Source organism: Lepidochelys kempii, chromosome 2 (genome assembly GCF_965140285.1).
Source record: "Lepidochelys kempii isolate rLepKem1 chromosome 2, rLepKem1.hap1, whole genome shotgun sequence".
NCBI classification, from domain to species: domain Eukaryota; kingdom Metazoa; phylum Chordata; order Testudines; family Cheloniidae; genus Lepidochelys; species Lepidochelys kempii.
The window spans coordinates 122,389,761-122,412,167 of NC_136381.1; the positions used below are offsets into that span (position 1 = coordinate 122,389,761).

Here is a 22,407-nt window from a genome sequence, read left to right on the forward strand (position 1 = left end):
TCGTTTTTCATCTCCTTGATGAAGTGTCAGCATAAAAGAAATCCAACGTAAAAATGTAAGATACTACCTCCCCTGGAAAAATGCAAAGTAAAAGCAACCCCCAAACACCAAGACTAATTTTTCCTGTTCAAGTTTGGCAAACATGATTAAGGTCAGAACAGACACACTGAGGATCAGAAAGGAAGTGATGGAAGAAAAATGTATTTAATGTTCTACAGGTACAAACACTGTTTCCCCCTCTTTTTTTTTGAATGGAAAGAGGATGGAAGTTATAAAACTGAAGTCATTTGTTAAATTTTGATTTCTTATTAGTGTCTTATTTCAATGTCTTTTTGCTGCAACTGTCTCAGAAGTCAAACAAATCCCACCTACATAAAATAGGTTATACAGAGGATAGTTGGTTATGCAGAGGTAAAAAATACATCAGAATGACCAGTTTTCTCAATCTTCACATGCTTTAGAAATCCAAGCCATGTATTGTATATAGTACCTGACAATTTCCAATCCTTTTTGCAACTGAATTCTACCAAAACATCAAAGGGAGTGGAAGACTTGACATTAATAGCATGCAAGTCTGAAAATACTGCCAAAAGCCTAGAGAAAAGAATGACAATTTAGAACAGAGATGGGTTCATTTCCTAACCCAATTTCATACCCCTTCAAAATTTAGTTTAGTACCTGTGAACTCCATTTCCCCAGTATTTGATTGGGGCTAGATAAGCCTCTTTGCGGTTTTATAGCAGACCACTAGTGCACAACGTACATTTATACAAACACACACGCACACACCTTTCTGCAAGAACAGAAACAGCATGGTCAGTAAGGTAAAGAGAAACTAGTAAATTCAAAAGCAAGTCCGTTGGGAGCTATCATGATTACCTTGCTGATTGGCCTCCATGGATGACTGCTTACAGTCCTGCGCATAGTGTCCACTTATACCACAATTGTAACATGAAACATTCCCATTCTTCTTGGGCCCCGATCCATTTGTGTTGGCAACTACGTTAGGTGCTGGATATACAGGATAGTACCTCCCAAATCCTGCCATTTGCTGCATACCATAGTTGGCTTGGCTTCCCATTACTGGGTCATGCATCAGTCCATTTGCATATGGAGTCTGAGGCAGGAAAAAAGGAAGTTGTGTTCCATTGCTTTGATGTGCTTGGTTGAGGTAGCTGCCATTGCAAAGAGATGGCAGAGTGAAGAAAGGTGGAACTCTGTAGACTTGTCCATGAATAGGGTTATGATAAAAATAGCTATTGATCTGAAGGCTTCCATTGGACCCACAGCTGCATCTACGTCCACAAGAACCACAAGCCCCAGACCCCAACTGCTGTGGAGGCATTAAAGTCCCATTAGTGTTAGTATTTCCAACAGCATTTATATAGGATGTGCTGTCACTCTGCGCAGTGCTGTGTGTTAAAGCAGGGCTTGGGCTAGGGGCAGGGCCTGGTGTATGGGTAGGTATTGCAGGGGGAATAGTTGACTGGATCTGACCAACACCTAAACCAGCTGATTGAGGTGGTGTGGAAGTTGCTACAGAGTTCAGCACATTTGTATTCTGGTTGGGCAACACATTGGTAGCATGAGGAGTGCCTGGCAAAGTATAGGAAGCCGGTGGAGGTGCTGTTGAAAGACCAGCTGCGGGAAGAACTACCTTTAGACTGGTAGGCTGAGGGATTGCTCCGGTGTTCCCCTCAATATGAGGCACCATTTGATTCAGTCCTACCACTTGGGATGCAGGTTTTGTGATGGGATCTGTATTAGGAACTGGGGATCCTGGAAAACTACCTGGGCTGTGGACTGGGATAAAGGCAGTATTTGGTGAGCCAACGCTTAAGTTTGCAGTTGGTTGCTGTGGTCCAGTAACTGTGCAATTTTCAGACGATCCCTGCGAAGAGGGTATTTTCAATCTGTGTATTGCCAAGTGCAAAGCTGGGCTACCAGGCTGTACAGAATGTGGAAGGAAAGTAGATGGTACTGGTAGAGGGGAAGCCAACAGCTCAAGGCGTTTTTCAGATTCACCAGAAGTCATTGGCCCTATTCCAACTGGAGTTGGATTTGCAGATTCTCTCATTGGCGAGATAGCGACAGGAGTGGTAACAAGCATTCCCATTGTTTTACCATCAGCAGATATGGGTGGTGGAACTACAGCTTCAGGTTTCTGTGCACCATTGTGCATCACACAGTGTAAGGCAGGCATAAATGAAATATGTTGAAACTTTGAATTTAAAGGATCCTCTGAAATACTTCCATTCTCATTACTCACTGAAGAAATCTGAGCAGCTGCTGCTTTGATGTTCGATGGACTGACAGCACCATAAACAGTAAACCTGCCTGCGTTTTGTTTCCCAGAGTCCTCTGAATTGCTGTCTGTATCTGTTGAAGATAAAGCATTAGTGAAAAACTAAAAATGCAAACTTGAGGTTTACTGAATTTTAAAGGCACAAATAAGTGTTATTTCACCTTGATGTAGATGAAATTAAGGACTGTTTATCCACCTTTCCAGCTTGGGTTGGACTGATTTTGAATTAGAGGCATATCTGCCTTGCTTTCCATTATTTGCTTTCACCAAATAATCCACTTGCTAATTTGTGTTTGTGACTTCTATATCCATATGTATAAGTGGAGGGCACAGAATAAATTAAGCTACTCCCATCCACCTGGAAAGATGGGAAATAACTATGCCCCCAGCTGGTACAATTCTCAAAATACAGGTGGCAGGGGAAGAGGAGAAAAGATCTCAAACGCACCATGTATAGTTAAACAACTTTTCTGCTCCTTTAGCTTTTAGGACAGTCAAAACATTTTTATCTACTGCACTGTCAAACACAAGTAATCTACAGCACGGGTTCTCAACCTTTTTCTTTCTGAGGACCCCCAACATGCTATAAAAATTCCACAGCCTAGCTGTGGCACAGCTGTTTTTCTGCATGTAAAAGCCAGGGCCAGCGTTAGGGAGCAGCAAACAGGGCAATTGGCCAGGGCCACACACCACAGGGGGCCCATCAAAGCTATGTTGCTCAGGCTTTGGCTTCAGCCCTGGGTGGTGGGGCTTGGGACCCCAGGCTGCAGTCCTGCGCGACGGGGCTTTGGCTTTCTGCTCTGAGCTCTAGCAAGTCTAACACTGGCCACACTTGGCAGACCCCCTGAAACAGAGGGCCCTGGACCCCGATTGAGAACCACTGATCTACAGCACTGAAAACAAACAAATATGGTTAGCATTGAGATTTATACACAATAGGTTTGCTACATTTTAAAAAACCAAGGTGTTTTCATGTGTCTTCTCAATTTTCAAAGCAAGCATTTCTAGTATTTAACCAAGTTTCTTAAGTGTTAAGAGCCCCAACACAATATTAAGTGGATGAAAGCCAGAAAGCAAACATGACCACTAGTCCATCATTCAGAGCAAATAAAAAAATTTAAGTAAATGGTGAAAAATAAATTAAGACGTTAATACCTTAGTCTTATCAACTCAGGTAGGGGATATTTAAAGATATACACAGTGATTTTTACCTTGACAGTGTTCCTAAAAACTAAAAAGAAAAGGAATACTTGTGGCAGCTTAGAGACTAACAAATTTATTTGAGCATAAGCTTTTGTGAGCTACAGCTCACTTCATCGGATGCATTCAGTTGAAAATACAGTGGGGAATGCATCCGATGAAGTGAGCTGTAGCTCACGAAAGCTTATGCTCAAATAAATTTGTTAGTCTCTAAGCTGCCACAAGTACTCCTTTTCTTTTTACGGATACAGACTAACACGGCTGCTACTCTGAAACCTAAAAACTAAGACTGTCTGCCTTAACCAAAGGAAAGACAGGCAATCCAAAAGGAACAAACCATGAGAACAACTTCTAGTGTCTGCATAAAAAAAAGCTTAGTCCTTCCTGTACAGCTTATGCCACCATGCATTATTCCTCATGGTCGCCTTCCCAACCCTGGCTCCTACCCAGCCTTGTGTTCATCCTGCCTCCATTGCCCAGCTCCACAATATACTCTGCATATATCCTCAGTCAACATCACATTTGGTTTTATGTTTATAAAGCTGAACGTAGAAGAAGAGTATAAGACACTGAGTGGGGCTAATTAAGAGGCACATAGGGAAGAGTTCTGAAAATGCTATGCAGGGAGCATGAGGCGGGGATGAGCGCCAAGTCTCTTACAAGTAAACATACAAAATTACAGAAGATGAAAAGTTTCACACAAAAAAAGTGCGGCAAGTTTTTCTTGATTTATCAGATTGAGATGTTACGGCTGAAAACATGACAAGGTGTAATCGTGCCGCACATTTGGAATCTTACAGCGGAATCTCAATGGGGGGGATTTTGTATATTTGGTATATGGCTGAGCATTGCTCCTTTTTCCTGGGGTATATGTTAACGGCAATATATTTATCTTGGGGATTTTTTTGTACGTTTTATACTGAAGTAAAATTCAAAGCTATTTTTAAAAGCTTTTGAAAATAGACCCTCTCAGGAAGGCAGACAGCAGAACATTCTCCAGAAAACTTATTTCAAATACAGATTATGGAGTCACCTCAAGCCAGCAGTGAACAAATGCGATATCTGTACATCATCTCATTGCATTTCGTATAACTTTGTAATTTCCAAGGAAATCCTTATCAGTTAAACAAGCTTTGGAAACTGCCAAAATGTTGTCGCATTATTGAAAGTAGATCCTTAACTTGTTACAGAACTGTGTGTGCAGGAGATATATTGTTTGTTCACAGCTTTCTGGAAACATGTGACATGCACTATACTCCTTCACAGTAAATAGACAGCTTGTGTCTTCCAATGATGTTGCTAATTAAAGTATATAAAGCACATTTTCCTACTGTCATATGACTGCATGTGTGTCAAGGGGTTATTATAATGGTATAAAATGAAGGGTACCAGTTAAGTATTGCAAAGCAAAGATTAACATTTCTTGCCTTCAGGAATCAATACTACAAAATGTATCACCTAGGTACTCTCTACCATCAACACAAACATGCGTACTTGGATGTAAGTTAAGTCTCAGAAGTGTTACTTAATATAACTTTGGTGTTTTAAAAAGAAGAGGAAAAACCTTAGTGAAATTTATGGAGCACTGTTTGCTTGGAGGCATAAAATTAGTCAATTGGTAAATTGAGTACACCTAAAATTGGGAGTTATTTAACATTGCAAAACAGGGTTTTGAAATAGCAGTGAAAACCTGAATCCTGACCAGCTGGCAATGTAGTAATCAAATATATGACAGAAGCAATCACAGTTACACTACTTATAAATATAGTATAGGAATAAAGATTAAATCAGACCGTCAGTAGAGCATTCCAGAGTAAAAGTGGTCAAGCTCAACGTTTGCCCTACTGAGGTGTTCGAAGTGTACACATACACACACACACACACACACACACCACTGCACAAATCCAACCTCTGTCCTTCTCTTCTTCACTTTCAAAGCTTTCCCTCCCATCATGTTGTGGGCTAGAAGGAGAACTGTAACTCTCTGAAGATGTTTCTCCACATGTGTCACGTCCAGATCCAACGTCCAAATTCAGATCTAAAAATAAAAAGAACCTCTCTTTTTATTTTGTATCACACTGTATGGCAGCTGGGTTATTTTGGATTGCTCACGCCCTGCTAGTTCAGATTTATTTATATATATCTCCAAAAGAACTAAAAGAAAGGATAAATGCTCAGTCAAATGGTGTCCTTTGCTGAACTGCAGTAGATCAGTCATGTCCTCTCTTTTGAATTGCTATCAAATATACTGTTAGGGGGACTTTCAACCAAACACTTCCCCACCTTAGACTTACTGGGAGAAAGTTCAATTTCTTGGGGAGTTTTAATAGTTAAATATGTAGTAGAACCGAGTCACGATAGATCAGGGGTGGCCCAGCTGTGGTTCCGGAGCCACATGCGGCTCTTCAGAAGTTAATATGTGGCTCCTTGTACAGGCACCGACTCGTGGGCTGGAGCTACAGGCGCCAACTTTCCAATGTGCTACAGGGTGCTCATGGCTCAACCGCTGGCCCCACTCCACTCCTTCCCCCAAGGCCCCCACCCTTCCCCTAAGTCTGCCACGCCCTTGCTCCTCCTCCTCACCCCCCCCCCCCAAGCCTCCTGCACACCACAAAACAGCTGATTGCAGAGGGTGGGAGGTGCAGGGATGGAGGATTAGGTGCTGATCGGCAGTGCTGGCGGGTGGGAGACACTGGGGGCAGGGAAGCTGACAGGGGGCTGCTGATGTGTTACTGTGGCTCTTTGGCAATGCACATTCATAAATTCTGGCTCCTTCTCAGGCTCAGGTTGGCCACCTCTGTGATAGATCATATCACCCATCTTACCCAACCAAGTGCAAGCAGACTTCCTGGGAGTGAGAATTGTGTATTCACTCAAATGAGATTGAAAAACCAAGGTAGTCTAACATTCTCTTAGATATAAAGGTCAATACTTGCTGCTCTGGTCACTGAAAATAAGATCCTCAAGTGGAATCTCAGAAGTATCTGACACTGTACGAAGCTACAACATAACTAGCTAATGGCATGGCAAGACTAGAAACAAGAACCAAAGACCAGAGATGGGAGATGTCATGAAAGACAAAAAGTGGTCAAGTTTTACCAACCCAAAGAACATTTTTAGACCACACCCGGTTATAGCTACAGAGGAATTCCAGCATGCCATTCAGGAAAGACATTCTTCACAGACTGAACTGCAATAGCTCTGCCTTTGAGCCCATTCCAGATGCAGCTCAGTATGATGTGCAAATATAACCTAGCTGATCACTCGTATTCTTCCCAAACATTTGTGACCATCTCACCGTAAGTAACTGAAAGTCAGGGTAGACACGACCAGCTTTCTTGCCATATGCTAAGCAACAAGCAGGCAAGCACATGCTATAACTACTACCTTGAAATCGACAACTCCAAATAAAAGCAAATTGCTTTATTTGTTTACTTGTGATTTGGTTATCACCTTGGCTAAGGTCCCCCTCAGGCAACATTCAAATGGTAATTGCTCCTCCAGAATACTACTGCATTATGGACTTCCGTACAAAAGGAACAATTCAGACATGCCTTAACTTCTGAACCTGTCAGAGGCATCGCTCTGGCCTCCCTACTTGTTCTCACCAAAATCCCCCAGAATTTCCCTTTACAGAATTCTTGATATATATATTGTCAGTCTTAAACAATAAGCTCTCCAGAGCAGATAATCATGCTGTATAAAACACCATGTAAATTTACAGTGTTAAGTGACTGCTTGCCATTTCCTCAAAACACCACAATATTCAAATACAGGATATTACCTGAATCTTATCGGGGTTAAAACTTAAATCACCTCTCTCTTATCCAAACAAAAATATGTGCCAGACAGTCACCACAGTGTAGAGTTGGGTTAACCAAGGATATAAGTAATTATCTTCATTAGAATATTTTACTGCAGATCAAAACATCCCTTAGCATAGTCACACAGATTGAAAAAAGGACCCAAGATAGAAGTCTATAGCATTTCACGAATGAATTATTTCAACCAAGTGTCCCTCAACACTTTGAGGCCTCTTCCAGGACTGAGTTCAGCCACTAGGTGGTATCCATACCTTATTATCAATTGCAATCAAAGATTATCAGCAAGGACAGACATTTTTGTCCATAGCTCATGCCATGACAATCTGAACTGGACTGACTGAAGTATCAGAGGTTGCATGTTGTTCTAATACATAATGTTGCTTAAATGCGTGGGCCGAGGTCCACATTGCAGTCTTACAGAAGTCCGTAATAGGAATGCGGCAAGGAGTCCAGTGGCACCTTATAGATTAACAGACGTATTGGAGCATAAGCTTTCGTGGGTGAATACCCACTTCATCGGATGTATGTAGTGGCATAATAGGAATGTTAAGGAACGCTGTGGAAGCTATAAGGCCCTGGTGGAATGTGTGCGAATCTCTGCAGGGGGTTGCCAGTCATGTTGATGGTAACAGTTTGATGCAATCTGAAATCCATTTGGATAGCCTCCGTTTAGATATGGCGTCCCCTTTGGATCATTTAGTAATAGAGACTAATAGTTTTGGGGACTTATGAAATGATTTAGTTCGATGTAAAAGGCTATTGCCCTGCCTGCATCTAGAGTATGTAACAGGGACTGCCATACCTCGTTGGGTTTGGGGTAGAATGCTGGTAGATAGATGGGCTGATTGAGGTGACTTTAGGCAAAAAACTGGGTGGGGGAAGGGAGGGTGGAATTCTCAGGGAAACCGTCTTTGAAAAAAATTGTGTATGCTGAGTCTGCCATGAGAACTCCCAACTCTCCCACCCTTCTGGCAGATGTAATGGAAAGGTACACGGAAAGGTGCAGTTGAGAGCATGTTGCCATGGGCTCAAATGGAGGGTCTGTGAGGACTCGTGTGGTCTTGTTTTTGATGATCAGTAAAAAGTGGGAGCAAGCGTTGTTAATGGCTTGTAGTTCTAAAACTGAGATCTCAAACTCAAATCACCATGAGGGCCCCATGAGAACTAGTACGTTGGCACGGGGGCTGCATCACGGACACCTTTTCATATAAAGATATAAAGCCCCCCCCACCCTACCCCACTCCATCCCTTCCATGAGGCCCCACCCCTGCCCCACCTCTTCCCACCCCTTCCCTGCCCCCATTCCAACCCCTTCCCCAAATCCCCGCCCGGCCCCCGCCTCTTCTTCACCTCCTCCCCTGAGCACACAGCTCCCTGCTCCTCCCCCCGGAAAGCGCCGCCAAAGCCCGGAGGTAGGCAGAGGAGTGGAGACGTGGCATGCTGGGGGTGGCGAGCTTGGCGGCCACAGGAAATAACTCCAGGGGGTGGAGGTGCAGAGACCTTGGCAGGCCACAGCAAATAAATCTGGGGGTGTGGCCTGCGTGTTTGAGACCCCTCTTCTAAAAGATTTATGTGGAGAAGGGATTCTGCTGGGGACCAATGGCCCTGGATGGAATGTGAGTTCAGATGTGCCCCCAAGCCCAGGAGTGATGAGTCAGTAATGATGGTCATCGTTGGGGAAATTTGTACAAGAGGAACCCCTGCACAGACATGGTCTGGTTGTGTCCGCCAGAGTAGGGAGTCTTATTTTGTTTGGCATTGTGAGGTGCTTGTTTACTTTGGGATATAAACTCTGGAGTCAAGCTTGTAGATATTGCATGTGTAGTCTTGTGTGCCTGACAACAAACATCGTGGCAGCCATGTGGCCTAGTAGTTGCAGGCAAGTCCTGGCAGTGACTTACAGGCTGTTTTGTGCTGTGGAGATCAGGTTGGTTAAGATAAGAAATCGTTGTGGTAGAGAGGCCATCACCTTGGGAGAAATGAGGTAGGCTCCAATCAACTCTAGTTTTTGCACTGGTGTTAGTGTTGATTTTTGTGCATTTATTCGGAGGCCTAACTTCATGAAGAGAGCTGTCAGCTGTTTGGTGCACTCTGATGCTGCTTGTTCTGTAGGTGCTTTCAGCAGGAAGTCGTTTAAGTATGGGAGTATCAAAGTTCCTTTCCTGAGGAGACAGGGCGCCATGATAGCAAGGACCTTTGAAAAAACTAGAGAAGTAGCGGATAGGCCAAAGCGTAGGATCTTGTACTGGAAATGATCCTGTCCTATGGCTGGAATTATGGTGGCTAACGTGCCATCTTGAAGTATTGGATTTTCACGAAGTTGTTGAGTGGAAGATTGAGAATGGGTCTCCACCCTCCTGTTTTATTTCTGTATGAGGAAATAATGTGAATAGAAGCCCTTCCCCTTCTGTTGGTATCAGTTTTACCGCTCCTAGATGTACGAGGTGGGTTACCTCCTGTTAAAGTAAGGCTTTGTGAGAAGGGTCCCTGAAGAGAGAGGGAGGATTGGGGGGGAGAGGAGTAAAGGAATGAAGTATCCAACCTCAATTATCTCCAGTACCCATCTGTCTGTTGTGATGGACTACCAGACTGGGTAGTAAGGAATTAGGCTGCAAATGGTTGAGACATGGGGAGGGGTTCCAGTACTGAAAGATGTGGTGTTCTTGGGTCCTTGAGCAACACATCAAACTTGCTGGTGGGAGGTTGTTTGTTAGATATTGCATATTGAGGTGGAGGCTGGTGTCTTCTTGCGGGCCCCTGTTTTGGCCCTGTACTTCATACTAAGTGTTTGTGTCTATGGTGTAAACCAGTATCTCTGCATGTTATAATATTTACTCTGTCTTCTCTTGTTCCTAGGAGTATAAATTCCCAGGGATTTCACTGTTGCCCTTGATGTCTTGGCCATGAAGAGTTTGAGCCCTTCAAAACAGCAGATTCTCAATTGTTAATTGCATCTCTCTGGGCTTTTCCAGAGAGATGCAACAAAGAAGATGATCTCATGACTATCACAGTAGCTGTAGACCATGCTGCCATGTCTGCAGAGTTCAAGGCGGCCTATAATGCCATTCTGGCAAGCAATCAGTTGTCCCTCAGAGGTGAGGGCTCTAAACTCATATTTTTTCTCCTCGGGAAGAAATTCAATAAAGTCTACACAATTTATGTGAAATTATTCACATAATTATCCACAGGGACATCACTCGAAGTTGGTATAGTTGTACACGTCGATTGTGGTAGACCGAAGGTAGGTGGAAGCATGCCCTGTAGTTGCATGGATCTGCTTGGTACAGAGTGTCTTGTTGGCAGCATAGGTTTTGTTTTCCCCTTACTGTCTATACCTGAGCTGGCTCTCGGAGTCCTTAGCTCTCTTGTGGTACCCATGGTACCAAAAGGTGCCACAGCTTCAGTGGTAGAAACTTCTGGTGTGGTCGGTATCAACTGTGTATGTCGGAACGGGGACTGCCGTTTCTTGGTCATTTCCGAAGTTGGCGAATCCAAAATACACTTTTTAGCCACCTTTTTGGTTGGGTGGTTGGTTGTCTGAGCCTTAGAAGAAGAGCCTCTGTCAGAGGCTGTTGTGGGTGACTTTTGCCTGGGGGTTATGGGGGTTGAAAAGGGAGGTCTGTGCTTCTGGTTCAAATGCAGGTTTGAGGGACTTCTCCATTAGGAGTAATTTCAGTTGCAAGTCCCTGGCTTTCTGGGTTCTGGCTTTTACTTATGGCAGTGTGGACACTTTTGAGGTCCGTGTATCTCGCCTAGGCGGTGGACACACTCAGTGTCCGTCCAACACTGGTATCGATAGCCTACAGGTGAGGCAGTGTTTGAAGCCTGTGGAACTGGGAATGCCCCTAAGGGGAGAGTTTTGTCTCCCCACAAGGGGAGAACCGAAAATAACGGTTCAACGAAAACCTACTTCTAATCGGGAAAACAGATTTTTTTTTCCCCTTCAAGAGATAGGCAAGGATGAAAAGAAACAAAAAAGGGTTGACTGTCTCTAATAAAACGAGAAATAACTGGGGGGTTATTTTATGCTAAGTAAGCTCTGAGGTGATGCTAAATGCTCCAACTCGTAGCCAAAAGCAGTAGAGAGGGTTGGTCACACAGAGCCAGATAACTGCCTGAAGCAGTGCGAGACGAGGACAGTGCATGTGTGACCCAACTGGGCACTGCTACTATAAATCTCCGATTATGATAGCAGGGGCACATGAACACCTAAAATGGATCACCCACAGGGACATCACTCGAAGAACACCACTACCTTCTAGAACCTAAGAAATGTTCTCTACTTGGATAGCTTACTATTAGAGCTGGTTAAAAAAATTACATATTTAGGGAAGGTCACACATTGGCTTGCTGAAATTTCAAAAATGTCTGTGTACTTAAGTCTCATAAGAGAATCCTCTAACAAATAGGATTAACACTTCAGAACAGGAAAGGGATGGGGTTACTAAAGAGGAGAAAAAAACAGAGGAGAGAATGAATTCTTGAGAGGACAAAGCTGAAAAGACCAGCAAGACAAACTTATAGCAGTAGCATTTTGGACAGACTGTGGGTGCGTGAACAGAAGACTTCTGCAGTGAGGAGAGGGAAGATCTGAAATGGCAAAGATGTGACTTTGGTGATTAGCTGGATATATGGTAGAAAAATGCAGATGACAGATTATGAGCCTGGGAAAAAGAAAGATAGCAAAGATATGGAAAGCAGAGTGATTAGGAACAAAAGTTAAAATTGAGATATTAGTTTAGATTTACTGTGTTAAAATCCCACTAAGGAGGAGGGTGAGAAGAAAAGGGAAAGTAGTTAATGAATAGCTGAAGTGTTACCTCTAATATTATAATCCTGCTTTCCAACAATGCTTCTCCCCACCCTCTTCCTCACAATAATAGCTGGAGGAGGAGGGGAGGAAAGTACAGAAGTGAAAATGGTACTCCTGGGAAACTTATGTGCCAAAAAAATTAAAAATTCTGCATATTTTATCTGTCAAAACAAAATATAATGACTCCAGTTTCAATAATTTTGGAAATGTACTTCAAAAATACCTGTCAACAAGTATGTCAACAATACAGACAACAGCAAAGATGATTTTCCCCAGGAGTAGACAGTTAAAGAAACCCCTACAACAACCCAGTTCCAGTTGGGGGTGGGGATAAGATGGGGCTGGGGGAGGCCTCAGAGCCCAGACACCTGCACTCCATTCCTCCCAGAGCCCAGCCACGAGGAACCCCTCAGCCCAGACAGCAGCACCCCCACAGCCTCCCCCGAACTGTTCTACTGTCCCACCGGGGGACATGATGTGGTGTGGCCCTGCCCTTCCTCACCCCCTTTATAGCGTAACCCGGTGTCCCGTTTTTGACCTTAGTTAAAGGTCTGGTTGGCAGTGCTGAGGCAGGCTAGTCCCTACCTATCTCAGGGCACCACGCTGCACCCCAGAAGTGGCCAGGAGATCTGGCTCATAGGTGGGGGCACCACAGGGCTCCGCATGCTGCCCCCGCCTTGAGCATCAGTGCCACAATCCCATTAGCTGTTACTGGCCAATGGGAGCTGGGGAGGGGGCACGCGCGAAAGACCCTCCTGTCCCCTGCCCACCCTGCACCTAGGAGCTGGACCTGCTGGCTGCTTCCGGGGTGCAGCACGGAACCAGGACAGGCAGGCAGCCCTGCCTTAGCACCGCTGACCGGAAGTCGCCCAAGGTAAACCCTGAGGGCCCAAGCTCAAACCCCAACCCCCTGCCCCAGCTCTGAGGCCCCCCTCCTGCACCCCAAACCCCTCATGCCCAGCACCAAGCCAGCACCCCCTAGCCCAGAGCTCGTATACCCTCCTGCACCCCAACCCCCAGCCCCCAAACCCAGAGCCCCTCCTGCACCCCAGAGCCCTCACCCCATCCCACCTCAACCCCCAGCCCCACCCCAGAGCCCCCTCCCACACCCTGAAACCCTCATCCCCAGCCCCACCCCAGAGCCAACACCCCAAGGCCAGAGCCCACACCCTAACCCTCTGCCTCAACCCACAGCCCCCTCCCACATTCCAAATCCCTGGGCTCCGCCCCCAGCCTGGGGCCTCCTCCCGCAGCCCAAACCCCTCATCCCCAGCCCCACCCTAGAGCCCACACCCCCAGCTGGAACCCTCACCCCCTCCAGCACCTCAACTACCTGCCCCAACCCTGAGCCCTTTCTCGCACCCTGACCCCTCATTTCTGGCCCACGCCAGAGCCCACACCCCCATCCTCAGCCCAGTGAAAGTGAGTGAGGGTGAGGGAGAGCACACCACCGAGGGAAGAGGAATGTAGTGAGTGAGGGGCAGGGCCTCAGGTAGGGGTGGGGTTAGGGTGTTCGGTTTTGTGCAAACAGAAAGTTGGCAACTCTACCCCTTTGCCAGAGCTGGCTGGGTCTCCCAGGCCCTCTCCTGTCCCTGGGAGAATGAGGATCAAAGAGCATGCAGCCTCCAGGCCCACCAGGGTGGGCGCACCGCTCACTGCGAGCTGGCCTCTGCAGAGTCCAGTGACCCCTACTGGCAGCCAGAAATTCTGAGGGGGTACACCAGGAATTGTGTGAAATTCTGCATTGCACAGTGGCACAGAATTCCTCTAGGAGTAAAGTGGCAGAGAAGCTCTGATCATACCAGTTAGGAACCAGACTATCAACCAGTAGAATACATGAACTGCCGAGGTGGTTTAAAATAAAATAATCTCACTCCATTTGAAGGCATTAATTTGAGTGTGCAATTTCAATTATTCTACAAGTTGTGCCATTGTAGCAAAATCACTCTAGTGACAGAGGGATTATCAGAACTGCATGAAAGTATTCTGGTAGCCAAGAGGCCAATGGGGAGAGGAGAAAGCACAACTGAAGTGAGAAAGGGGCAATACCTATAGCTTGTACAGACCTACATATTTTATATGGAAACAAGATCAAAGTTATAGGACTTTGTGACCTTAGACAGGTGTGACCTTTACTCCAGTCAATATGTAGTAACAGATATTATACACTAGGAAGACAGGAAAACATCTTATTTTTTATTTGTTCTCTGGAATTCAGTAAGTAACATTTGGCCGGTACACCACCACTGCTGCAGATATAATAGCACTCACTTAAGACATCTCATTTTTTCACCTTCAGAGGTATCTGAATACTTATGGACACCTGGCACACATTTTAGTTATGTTAACAGGCACAAATCCAAAAGGAAAGTGCCTTTACTATCTGCAAATCACAACTCAAGACAACTGAATAAAAATTAAGACACTAAAAATTAGGGCAGTCAGTTAATTGCCGTTAACTCATGCGACTAACTCAAAAATTAACTGTGATTAATCACAATTAAACAATAGAATACTAATTTAAATATTTTGGGATTTTTTCTACATTTTTAGATATATTGATTACAATTACAATACAGAATACAAAGTGTCCAGTGCTCACTTTATATTTTTTTATTACAAATATTTGCTCTGAAAATGACACAGTATTTTTCAATTCACCTCATACAAGCACTGTAGTGCAATCTCTTTACCATGGAAGTGCAACGTGCAAGTGTAGATTTGTTACATAACTGAACTCAAAAAACAAAACAATGTAAAACTTCAGTGCCTACAAGTCCACTCAATCCTACTTCTTGTTCAGTCAATCACTAAGACAAACAAGTTTGTTTAGAAGAGAAAAAGCTGCTCGCTTCTTATTTACAATGTCACCTGAAAGCAAAAACAGGCATTTGTATGGCACGTCTGTAGTTGGCATTGCAAGGTATTTACGTGTCAGATGTACTAAACATTTGTATGCCCCTTCATGCTTTGACCACCATTCCAGAGAACATACTTCCATGCTGCTGATGCTCATCAGGGTGGATAAAAATCAATGATTAAAAAATAAAAATTTCTGATTTAAATTGGATTTTTTTGATAAAATGATTTTTGAGAAAAAACCTATCTAAAGATAAAGATATTATAGCTCAAAGATATATCATGGAATAGGGATTATAAAATCTAATTCTATAGTATGAGACAATATATTCATGTAATGTTTAAGAAAAGTTTTGTAAGAGAGTTTCAATAGTTCATGGATTAAGAATCCAATCTTATGAGGTTCCAGGGGCTTCTGTATAGATTTAGGTTAATCTATCTACCTAATAGGACTCAGTGCTCAGTCTAGAGGATACCAGCAGAGATGCTTAGTTTTGCAGTTCTCAAACTGTGGATGTGTGTCTCCAGGAGGTAACAGCAAAAACGTTTTTAAAGAAATATATATAGAGATGAGAAGTGACAGACCTCAACCCTATCGTCCCTCTGCAAAATTTGTGTACAAAGAGTCCATCCCTTACCTCTCTCTAGAAGTGCAAAGTTTCAAGAAGTTCAATGAATAGAAGATTGTTGGGGCAGACTAGATCTGGACAATGAGAAGAAGTCTGGCGATAAATGTGAGAAGGGAGGAACAGGCAATAGAAACAAAAGTGAAATTGTTTGAGCAGCATATTACAGAAGTCTTGAGGTCTTTCCTTCATTGATTTGAGATCTACCATATTCTCTCACTAGAAGGGAAAACCTATAATGGCAGCAGGCCATGAGACACCCAGTTTTGGAATATTTTAATGAAGTTCCTTAACCTGTGGGTAAGACAGGCATACATGCAAAATGCAAATAGTACAACCAAGAAAGGCAAGGCCTGGTTGCCCAAATGAAACATCATGAGAAGTGTTCCTTCTCAGGAGGAAGCTGCGTTGAAGATGATGAAAGGAACATGTCTGAACATACAGGATCTTCAGGTTGGTAACCAACAAGAACGCACTTATGTAGAAATCCATGATTAAATCGAGTCTTCCTGACTTCCAGATCCACCCCGATGCTCATTAAAAAAAATAGTGTTAAATTAGTGACTGAACACCTTGGAGGAGAACTGTATGTCTCCTGCTCTGTTTTACCTGCATTCTGCCATATATTTCATGTTATAGCAGTGACCCAGCATATGTTCATTTTAAGAACACTTTCACTGCAGATTGACAAAATGCAAAGAAGGTACCAATGTGAGTTTTCTAAAGATAGCTATAGCACTCTACCTAAGGTTTAAGTATCAGAAGTGCCTTCCAAACTCTGAGCGGGATGAGGTGTGGAGCATGCTTTCAGAAGTCTTAAAAGAGCAGCACTCAGATGCAGAAACTACAGAACCTGAACCACCAAAAAAGAAAATCAACATTCTGCAGGTGGCATCTGACTCAGACGATGAAAATGGACATACATCAGTCTGCACTGCTTTGAATTGTTATTAAGCAGAACCCATCATCAGCATGGATGCATGTCCCCTAGAATGGTTGCTGAAGCATGAAGGAACATATGAATCTTTACTGCATCTGGCACGTAAATATCTTGTGACACTGGCTACAACAGTGCCATGCGAACGCCTGTTCTTACTTTCAGGTGATACTGTAAAGAAGAAGAGGACAGCGTTATCTCCTGCACATGTAAACAAACTTGTTTTTGTCTGAGTGACTGGCTGAAGGAGGACTGAGTTGACTTGCAGGCTCTACAGTTTTACATTGTTTTGTACATAGTTCTGCTTTTGTAAGTTCAACTTTTATGATAAAGAGATTGCACTACAGTACTTCTATTAGGTGAATTGAAAACTATTTCTTTTGTTTTTTTAACAACGCAAATTTAATAAAAATAAAGTGAGCACTGTACACTTTGTATTCTGCATTGTAATTGAAATCAATATATTTGAAAATATAGAAAACATCCAAAAATATTTAAATAAATGGTATTGTATTATTGTTTAATCATGCGATTAATCGCTTGACAGCCCTACTAAAAAAGCAAAGCATTCCTGCAGTGCCTTCATTAACTCCATCAGCAGTTGAGGCTGTTCAACAATCCAAATGCCCATCAGCGGTTTCCAAACTTTCTTCCAGAAGTTTGGTTACTCATCTTTAAACAAGATGAGCACAGCTGACGCTATAACACTGAGAATACAATAGTAGAGTCTTCAGTTAACAAGTCAGCACATAGTTTACCAGCATGAACTGTTTAATTTCTACAAAATGTACCTTCCAAAATTTAATGTAATGTGACAGAAGTTCTTAAAAAACGGTAGTTTAAAGAAGTCACCTCTGGGAGGAGGAAAAAAAATGATACTCACTACAAAAGGCCCATTAGCTATACTGTTTATGAGTGTAAAGGAACCTCTGAAGTGATCAAATAGGGAGGTTCCTATCTGTATTCCACACAAGTATGGATGCACACCATGCACCTGAGTGCAGAGATTCTCAACAAGCAATGTCCATTGGTGTGTACAGACATGCTTGCCTTCCTCATGCTCCAGACTGAATGCATAAAAAGAGCGTGGACCAATGAGATGTGTGATTGTCATCTTCCTGAATTAGAAGATTCAGAAAGGGATGAATCCTGATAGGACGAAGGGCTGACAACCTCAGAAGTTCCAGGAACAAAAATGGTTGGAGCCAGTTGGGTGCTGTGAGAATGACTCCTGCCCTGTTGTGAAGATGTTTCCCCAAGACCCGTGATAGCAGGGGAATAGGTGGAAAGATGCCATCTGAGTTGGTCCGTCCACGACAGCAGGAGAGCGTCACCTTCGGAGTCACTGCCCATAGATGCTCTGGAGCTGTACTGGGGAAGTTACTTAGTCTGTGACATGGAGAGCCCATTGAGATGTTCCCATTAACTGAATGTCTCGCTCAGGACAGAACTCATGGTCTGCAGAGAAGTGCCTGCTTGGGTTGTCTGCTAATTAATTCTGAACACTTGGATAGCGATGTGATTTCTTGTGCACCAATTCCAAAGCCTGACTGCTACTAGGCAGAGGGAAAGGGATCTTGTGCCACCCTGCTTGTTTTACCTAAGCGACCATGGTGATGTTGTCCAACATTGCTTGGATACAGACTGAATGCATGAGCAGGAGAAAGGCCCACACACTTGTTCTGGGTTTGACTACCAGGTTAAAATTATGATGACCCTGGAGAGAATAGTCACTCTGGTGTTTATGTGGTCCTCATCTGGCAAGCAGCATAAATGAAGTCTGACAAATGGTGTTACAAGTACATAAGGCCATGTGGCCTAGCAGAGAAAGCATACATTGCCCATTGACTAAAATGTTTGGGGGGGGGTGAGGGGTGCAGAAAAGAGTGGGAGGAAAGCTCTTGCTGAAACGAGTCCAGTGTCGCTCTGATAAAGTATATCTCTGTGCTGTCAAAGTGGACTTTTCTTTGTTCATGAAAACACTGCACTTCGCCAGAAGATGAAGCAGGAACAAAGTCACTCACCTGACTCTGTGGCTGGAGTGACCTACTGCTTGGGGCTAATCATCAAAATATGGGAAAACAAACCGACATCTCAGATGGGCTGCCACCCATCAGTGAATACTCTGAGCACGATTGCTAATGCAAAAGGGAAGGACTCCAAACTAGTAATGTTTCCTGACTAACCAGGAACTGAAGCAATTTTGTAGGACAGATTAATATCTACATTAAAATAGGTGTCCTTCATATTGAGAAGGTCGAACCACATTCACATCTTGTGGGGGGGGATTATTGATGCTAGTGTTACCAACCTGAATTTGAATAAGATGTTCAGTTGTCAGAGGGTCCCAGGTCCCAAAAGGATCTCCACCCTGCATCTCTTTTGGAGACTAAGTAGCATGGGAAATAGTAACCCTCTTCCTTGATACTGAGGTGGTACTTGTTCTATTGCCCCTTAATGAAGAAAAAAATCTGCATCCTGGCAAAGAATCTCCTTGTGAGAGTGGTTCCTGAAGGGGAGTGTGTGAGGAGGGAAGAGAAATTTGATGGTGTAACCATGGTGGATAATTTTTTAGCAGCCAACTGTCTGTCATGACAGAGTCCCACTTGTAGGCAAAAAATGAGATTATGAGATTGCTCGCAAAACTGTTGGATCTCGCTCACCTTCCCGTTCTGTATATTTCAACAGTGCCAGTTGTGGATGTCCAGGCAATGGCAAAATAGGATTCCTGCACCAATCCTGGCTGTTTAGAGTACGGCTCTCATGGTCCCAATTATTGCCAGTATGATGGATCAACTGACAGAGGAGGACCTCATGGCATGACCCCATACCACCTTTCTCCTGTCCAATCTTATCTGGGGCTCCTTTGTCATGTCACTGCCTGATGTCACACAGACTTCTGTGGGGCCTAAGACTCATCCAAGGAAAAAGCCATATCACTCATCTCCAGCAGTACTGACGGTTGCATCTTAAGGTTGGCCGGTGGGATAGGAGAACAACTCTATATAATAGGACAGTCCCTTCCTCTGTTGTAAGAATAGAGTCTGTCCCAATAGGAGGGACTGGATTGAGCAAAGATGTCCGCTCAGGAAATGGAGGTCTCAGATCACCCTGGGGTACAATGAGAATCCACTGGCATGGCTGTCAGTACTGGAGCTTCCCTGGTCATCATGGCAGTTGGCTTCCTCTGGGGCTGTGTCATATTGGTAGTGCATTGGCTGTAGAAGTGGATGGGACCACCAGGAGGTATTTATCCCAAACCTCCTTTGTACCAACTTTGTACTCCCAACTTTGGCTGAGTCAGGGAGAGAGCCTCTTTCTTCGGTGCAGTTTTAAATTAAGATGGTTTGTCCTTATGTTTATGAGAGTGCTCCCAGTGATACCTTCTCCTTAGGCTTCACAATCTTAGCCTCTGGTTCCCAAGTTTGTGCTAGGAGGGGCTCTGCCTGCTTTATGAGACTGATGGGGGAATGAGGGGAGGTCACCCCGGCACAGCTTTGATTGGAGACTCATTGCCTTCTCCATGAGATTTTCTGAGTCTCAGTTCCTGACCTTCACGAGTTCTGGGGTGAAAGAGTAGCAGATGCACATATTTCTCGCAAGTGCGTCCTCACCCAGGCAATAGAGGCAGCATTGATGTTCGTCACTCACTGAAATGAATGAGGACAGGAAACAGTTTCTGAACCCTGTGTGTGCATAATTCTAGACTGGAAAGGTGTCAGCCTGCACCACCTTTTATGCTCTTGGTTTGGAGCATGAGGAGAGCTGTGGCACATGTGCAAGCCAGACAGACTCTACATCCAGGTGCAGGGGGCACATGCATATCCCATGTGTGAAATTCACATAGGAACCATCATTTGAAGAACAAGCTATATTAACTAATATAAAAACTATTGAGACTATATAAAAAAAGAAGTTGGAGAAATCTGTGGACACTGGACTCTGATTCTGGCCATGCACTGGTAAGAAGAAACTGCAGAGGCATTGGCCAGCACTGCCTCTTATGCCCTAAGACTAGAGCACAAGGAAGGCAACTGCGCATATGTGGGCCAAAAGACACTGCTTGTTATGAATCTCCAGACCCGGGTGCATGATGTGCATGCATACCCATGTGTAGAATACACATAGGGACCAGCACCCAAAGAAGAGCTGACTATTGCAACTGTCATAAGATCATATTGTACCATTGTACACACTTTCAAAGGTCATTTCTGAGGTTGGAAAAAGCAGAGTCAAACAGCTGAATGTGACCCAGAATGTAAGCGAACTTCCTCCTGTGACATGGACATGGACTGCTGGGGATACCCCCCTTTCCCATTTTTTCTCCTTGACTTCACTTACTGCTGGGTGAATTCTGTGCACACTGAAAACATGTCCCCTCACCGATTTCTTTGCTTCCCTGCAGAAAGCAATGGGGAAGCAAAGGGAAGCCACATTGGAGCCAGTTACTTTTTTAACAGGCCTGGGAATGCCCATGGGTATAATTTGTGGAGGGGTAGGGGGAGAAGAAGAGGCATGAGGGAAGGAAGGGGGGGTAGAATAGGGGCAGGAGAGGCATGGGAAGAAAAGGGGACAGGGGAACCTGAGGGGGGAGCAGGAGCTCTGCATGCGGTGTCCCCTCAGCACCATCAGCATCTGGGGCTTCCCCATTAAGCAGGCCCATCAAACCCTCACTCCGACAAGCCCCACCTACCCTGCATCTGGACCACCCCGATGAGCACCCCCACTCCCAACCAGCTGCACCTGGACCTCCACTCCTCCTGAACTGGGTCCCCCCTGCTGAACCCCCTCTATCCAGACCTCCCCACTGAGCCCTATCCCCCCCACACTCCTGCAGAGTCCCACTGTCCCTGCATCCGGAACCCCAGAACGAACCTGTGTATCCAGATTCCCCCACTGAGCTGCCCGCAGCCAGACTGCTCCACATAGAAACCTCTCACCCCACATTTCCCGCACTAAGCCCCACTACATTTGGATTCTGTTGGGCTCAGCCTGCCTGCTCACACCTGGTGCATCTGGCACAGCGGGGCAGGGCTCCAGGGTGTTTCTGGGGTGTGGCAGGTCTAGCCCTTGTGTGCAACAGGGTTGGGTGCAGTCGAGTCCCTGTCCCGGGGGTCGGGAGATGTGCGCACACATGCAGGATGATCTCCCACTTCCATGCAGCCAGTGGCCTGTGCTCCCCACTGCCATGCTGGAGCCTCCACATTTGTTTATTGACAAACACAATTTGCACAATTTTAAAATATTGTGTGAAAAAATTTGTTGGTGCAGAATTCCCTCAGCAGTACTTCACTTAATCTGCTATTTGAGCTACTACTGATATTGGAGAAAATACCCTCTTCCCTCTGATAATGTTCCATTTACTAGGTACTTTAATTCTTGAAGTGCTCAACTTTTGGTTTCAGCTCCTCTACTGGTTGGTTCAATTATATTGAAGTATAGAGTGGAAGCATTTCATACAAAACTTCACATTTAAGTTTCCCATTTGAGGTGAAAAGTTGGTATTTCTGCAGTTCCTCAGTTTTGTTAAAATACATTTTAAAATATTCAAATATTGACAATACACTAGGAAACAAGACATTTAAATTATTAAGACAAACCAATCTTCCTTAAAGCAAATGTATGATTTGATGAGGATATTTTCTACTGCATTTCTCTTTGCTGCTACACAATGAGCAGGTTAACACTAGTAAAAGTTTCACTAGTTTCTCCACTTTTACTCTTCACTTTCTCAAACTGCACTACCCTCAGTGTTACTGATCATTATACTAGCCAGACAAAGGTTGTTGGGACAGCAGCACTAATGACTCCTTCCTCTCAATGTATACACAAATAAACCATAA

General features: G+C 44.3%; 1 protein-coding gene across 2 annotated transcripts in view; it reads right to left on the minus strand.

Moving 5' to 3' along the window:
* Positions 1-22,407, minus strand: part of ZCCHC2 (zinc finger CCHC-type containing 2) — a 73,050-nt gene that overhangs the window by 2,154 nt on the left and 48,489 nt on the right. For both annotated transcript variants that reach the window (XM_073332222.2, XM_073332221.2), the window contains 2 exons: positions 5,415-5,543; positions 880-2,379 (listed from right to left, as the gene is read on the minus strand). In XM_073332222.2, coding sequence (XP_073188323.1) covers positions 880-2,379; positions 5,415-5,543 — 1,629 coding nt within the window. The remainder of the gene's footprint in view (positions 1-879; positions 2,380-5,414; positions 5,544-22,407) is intronic.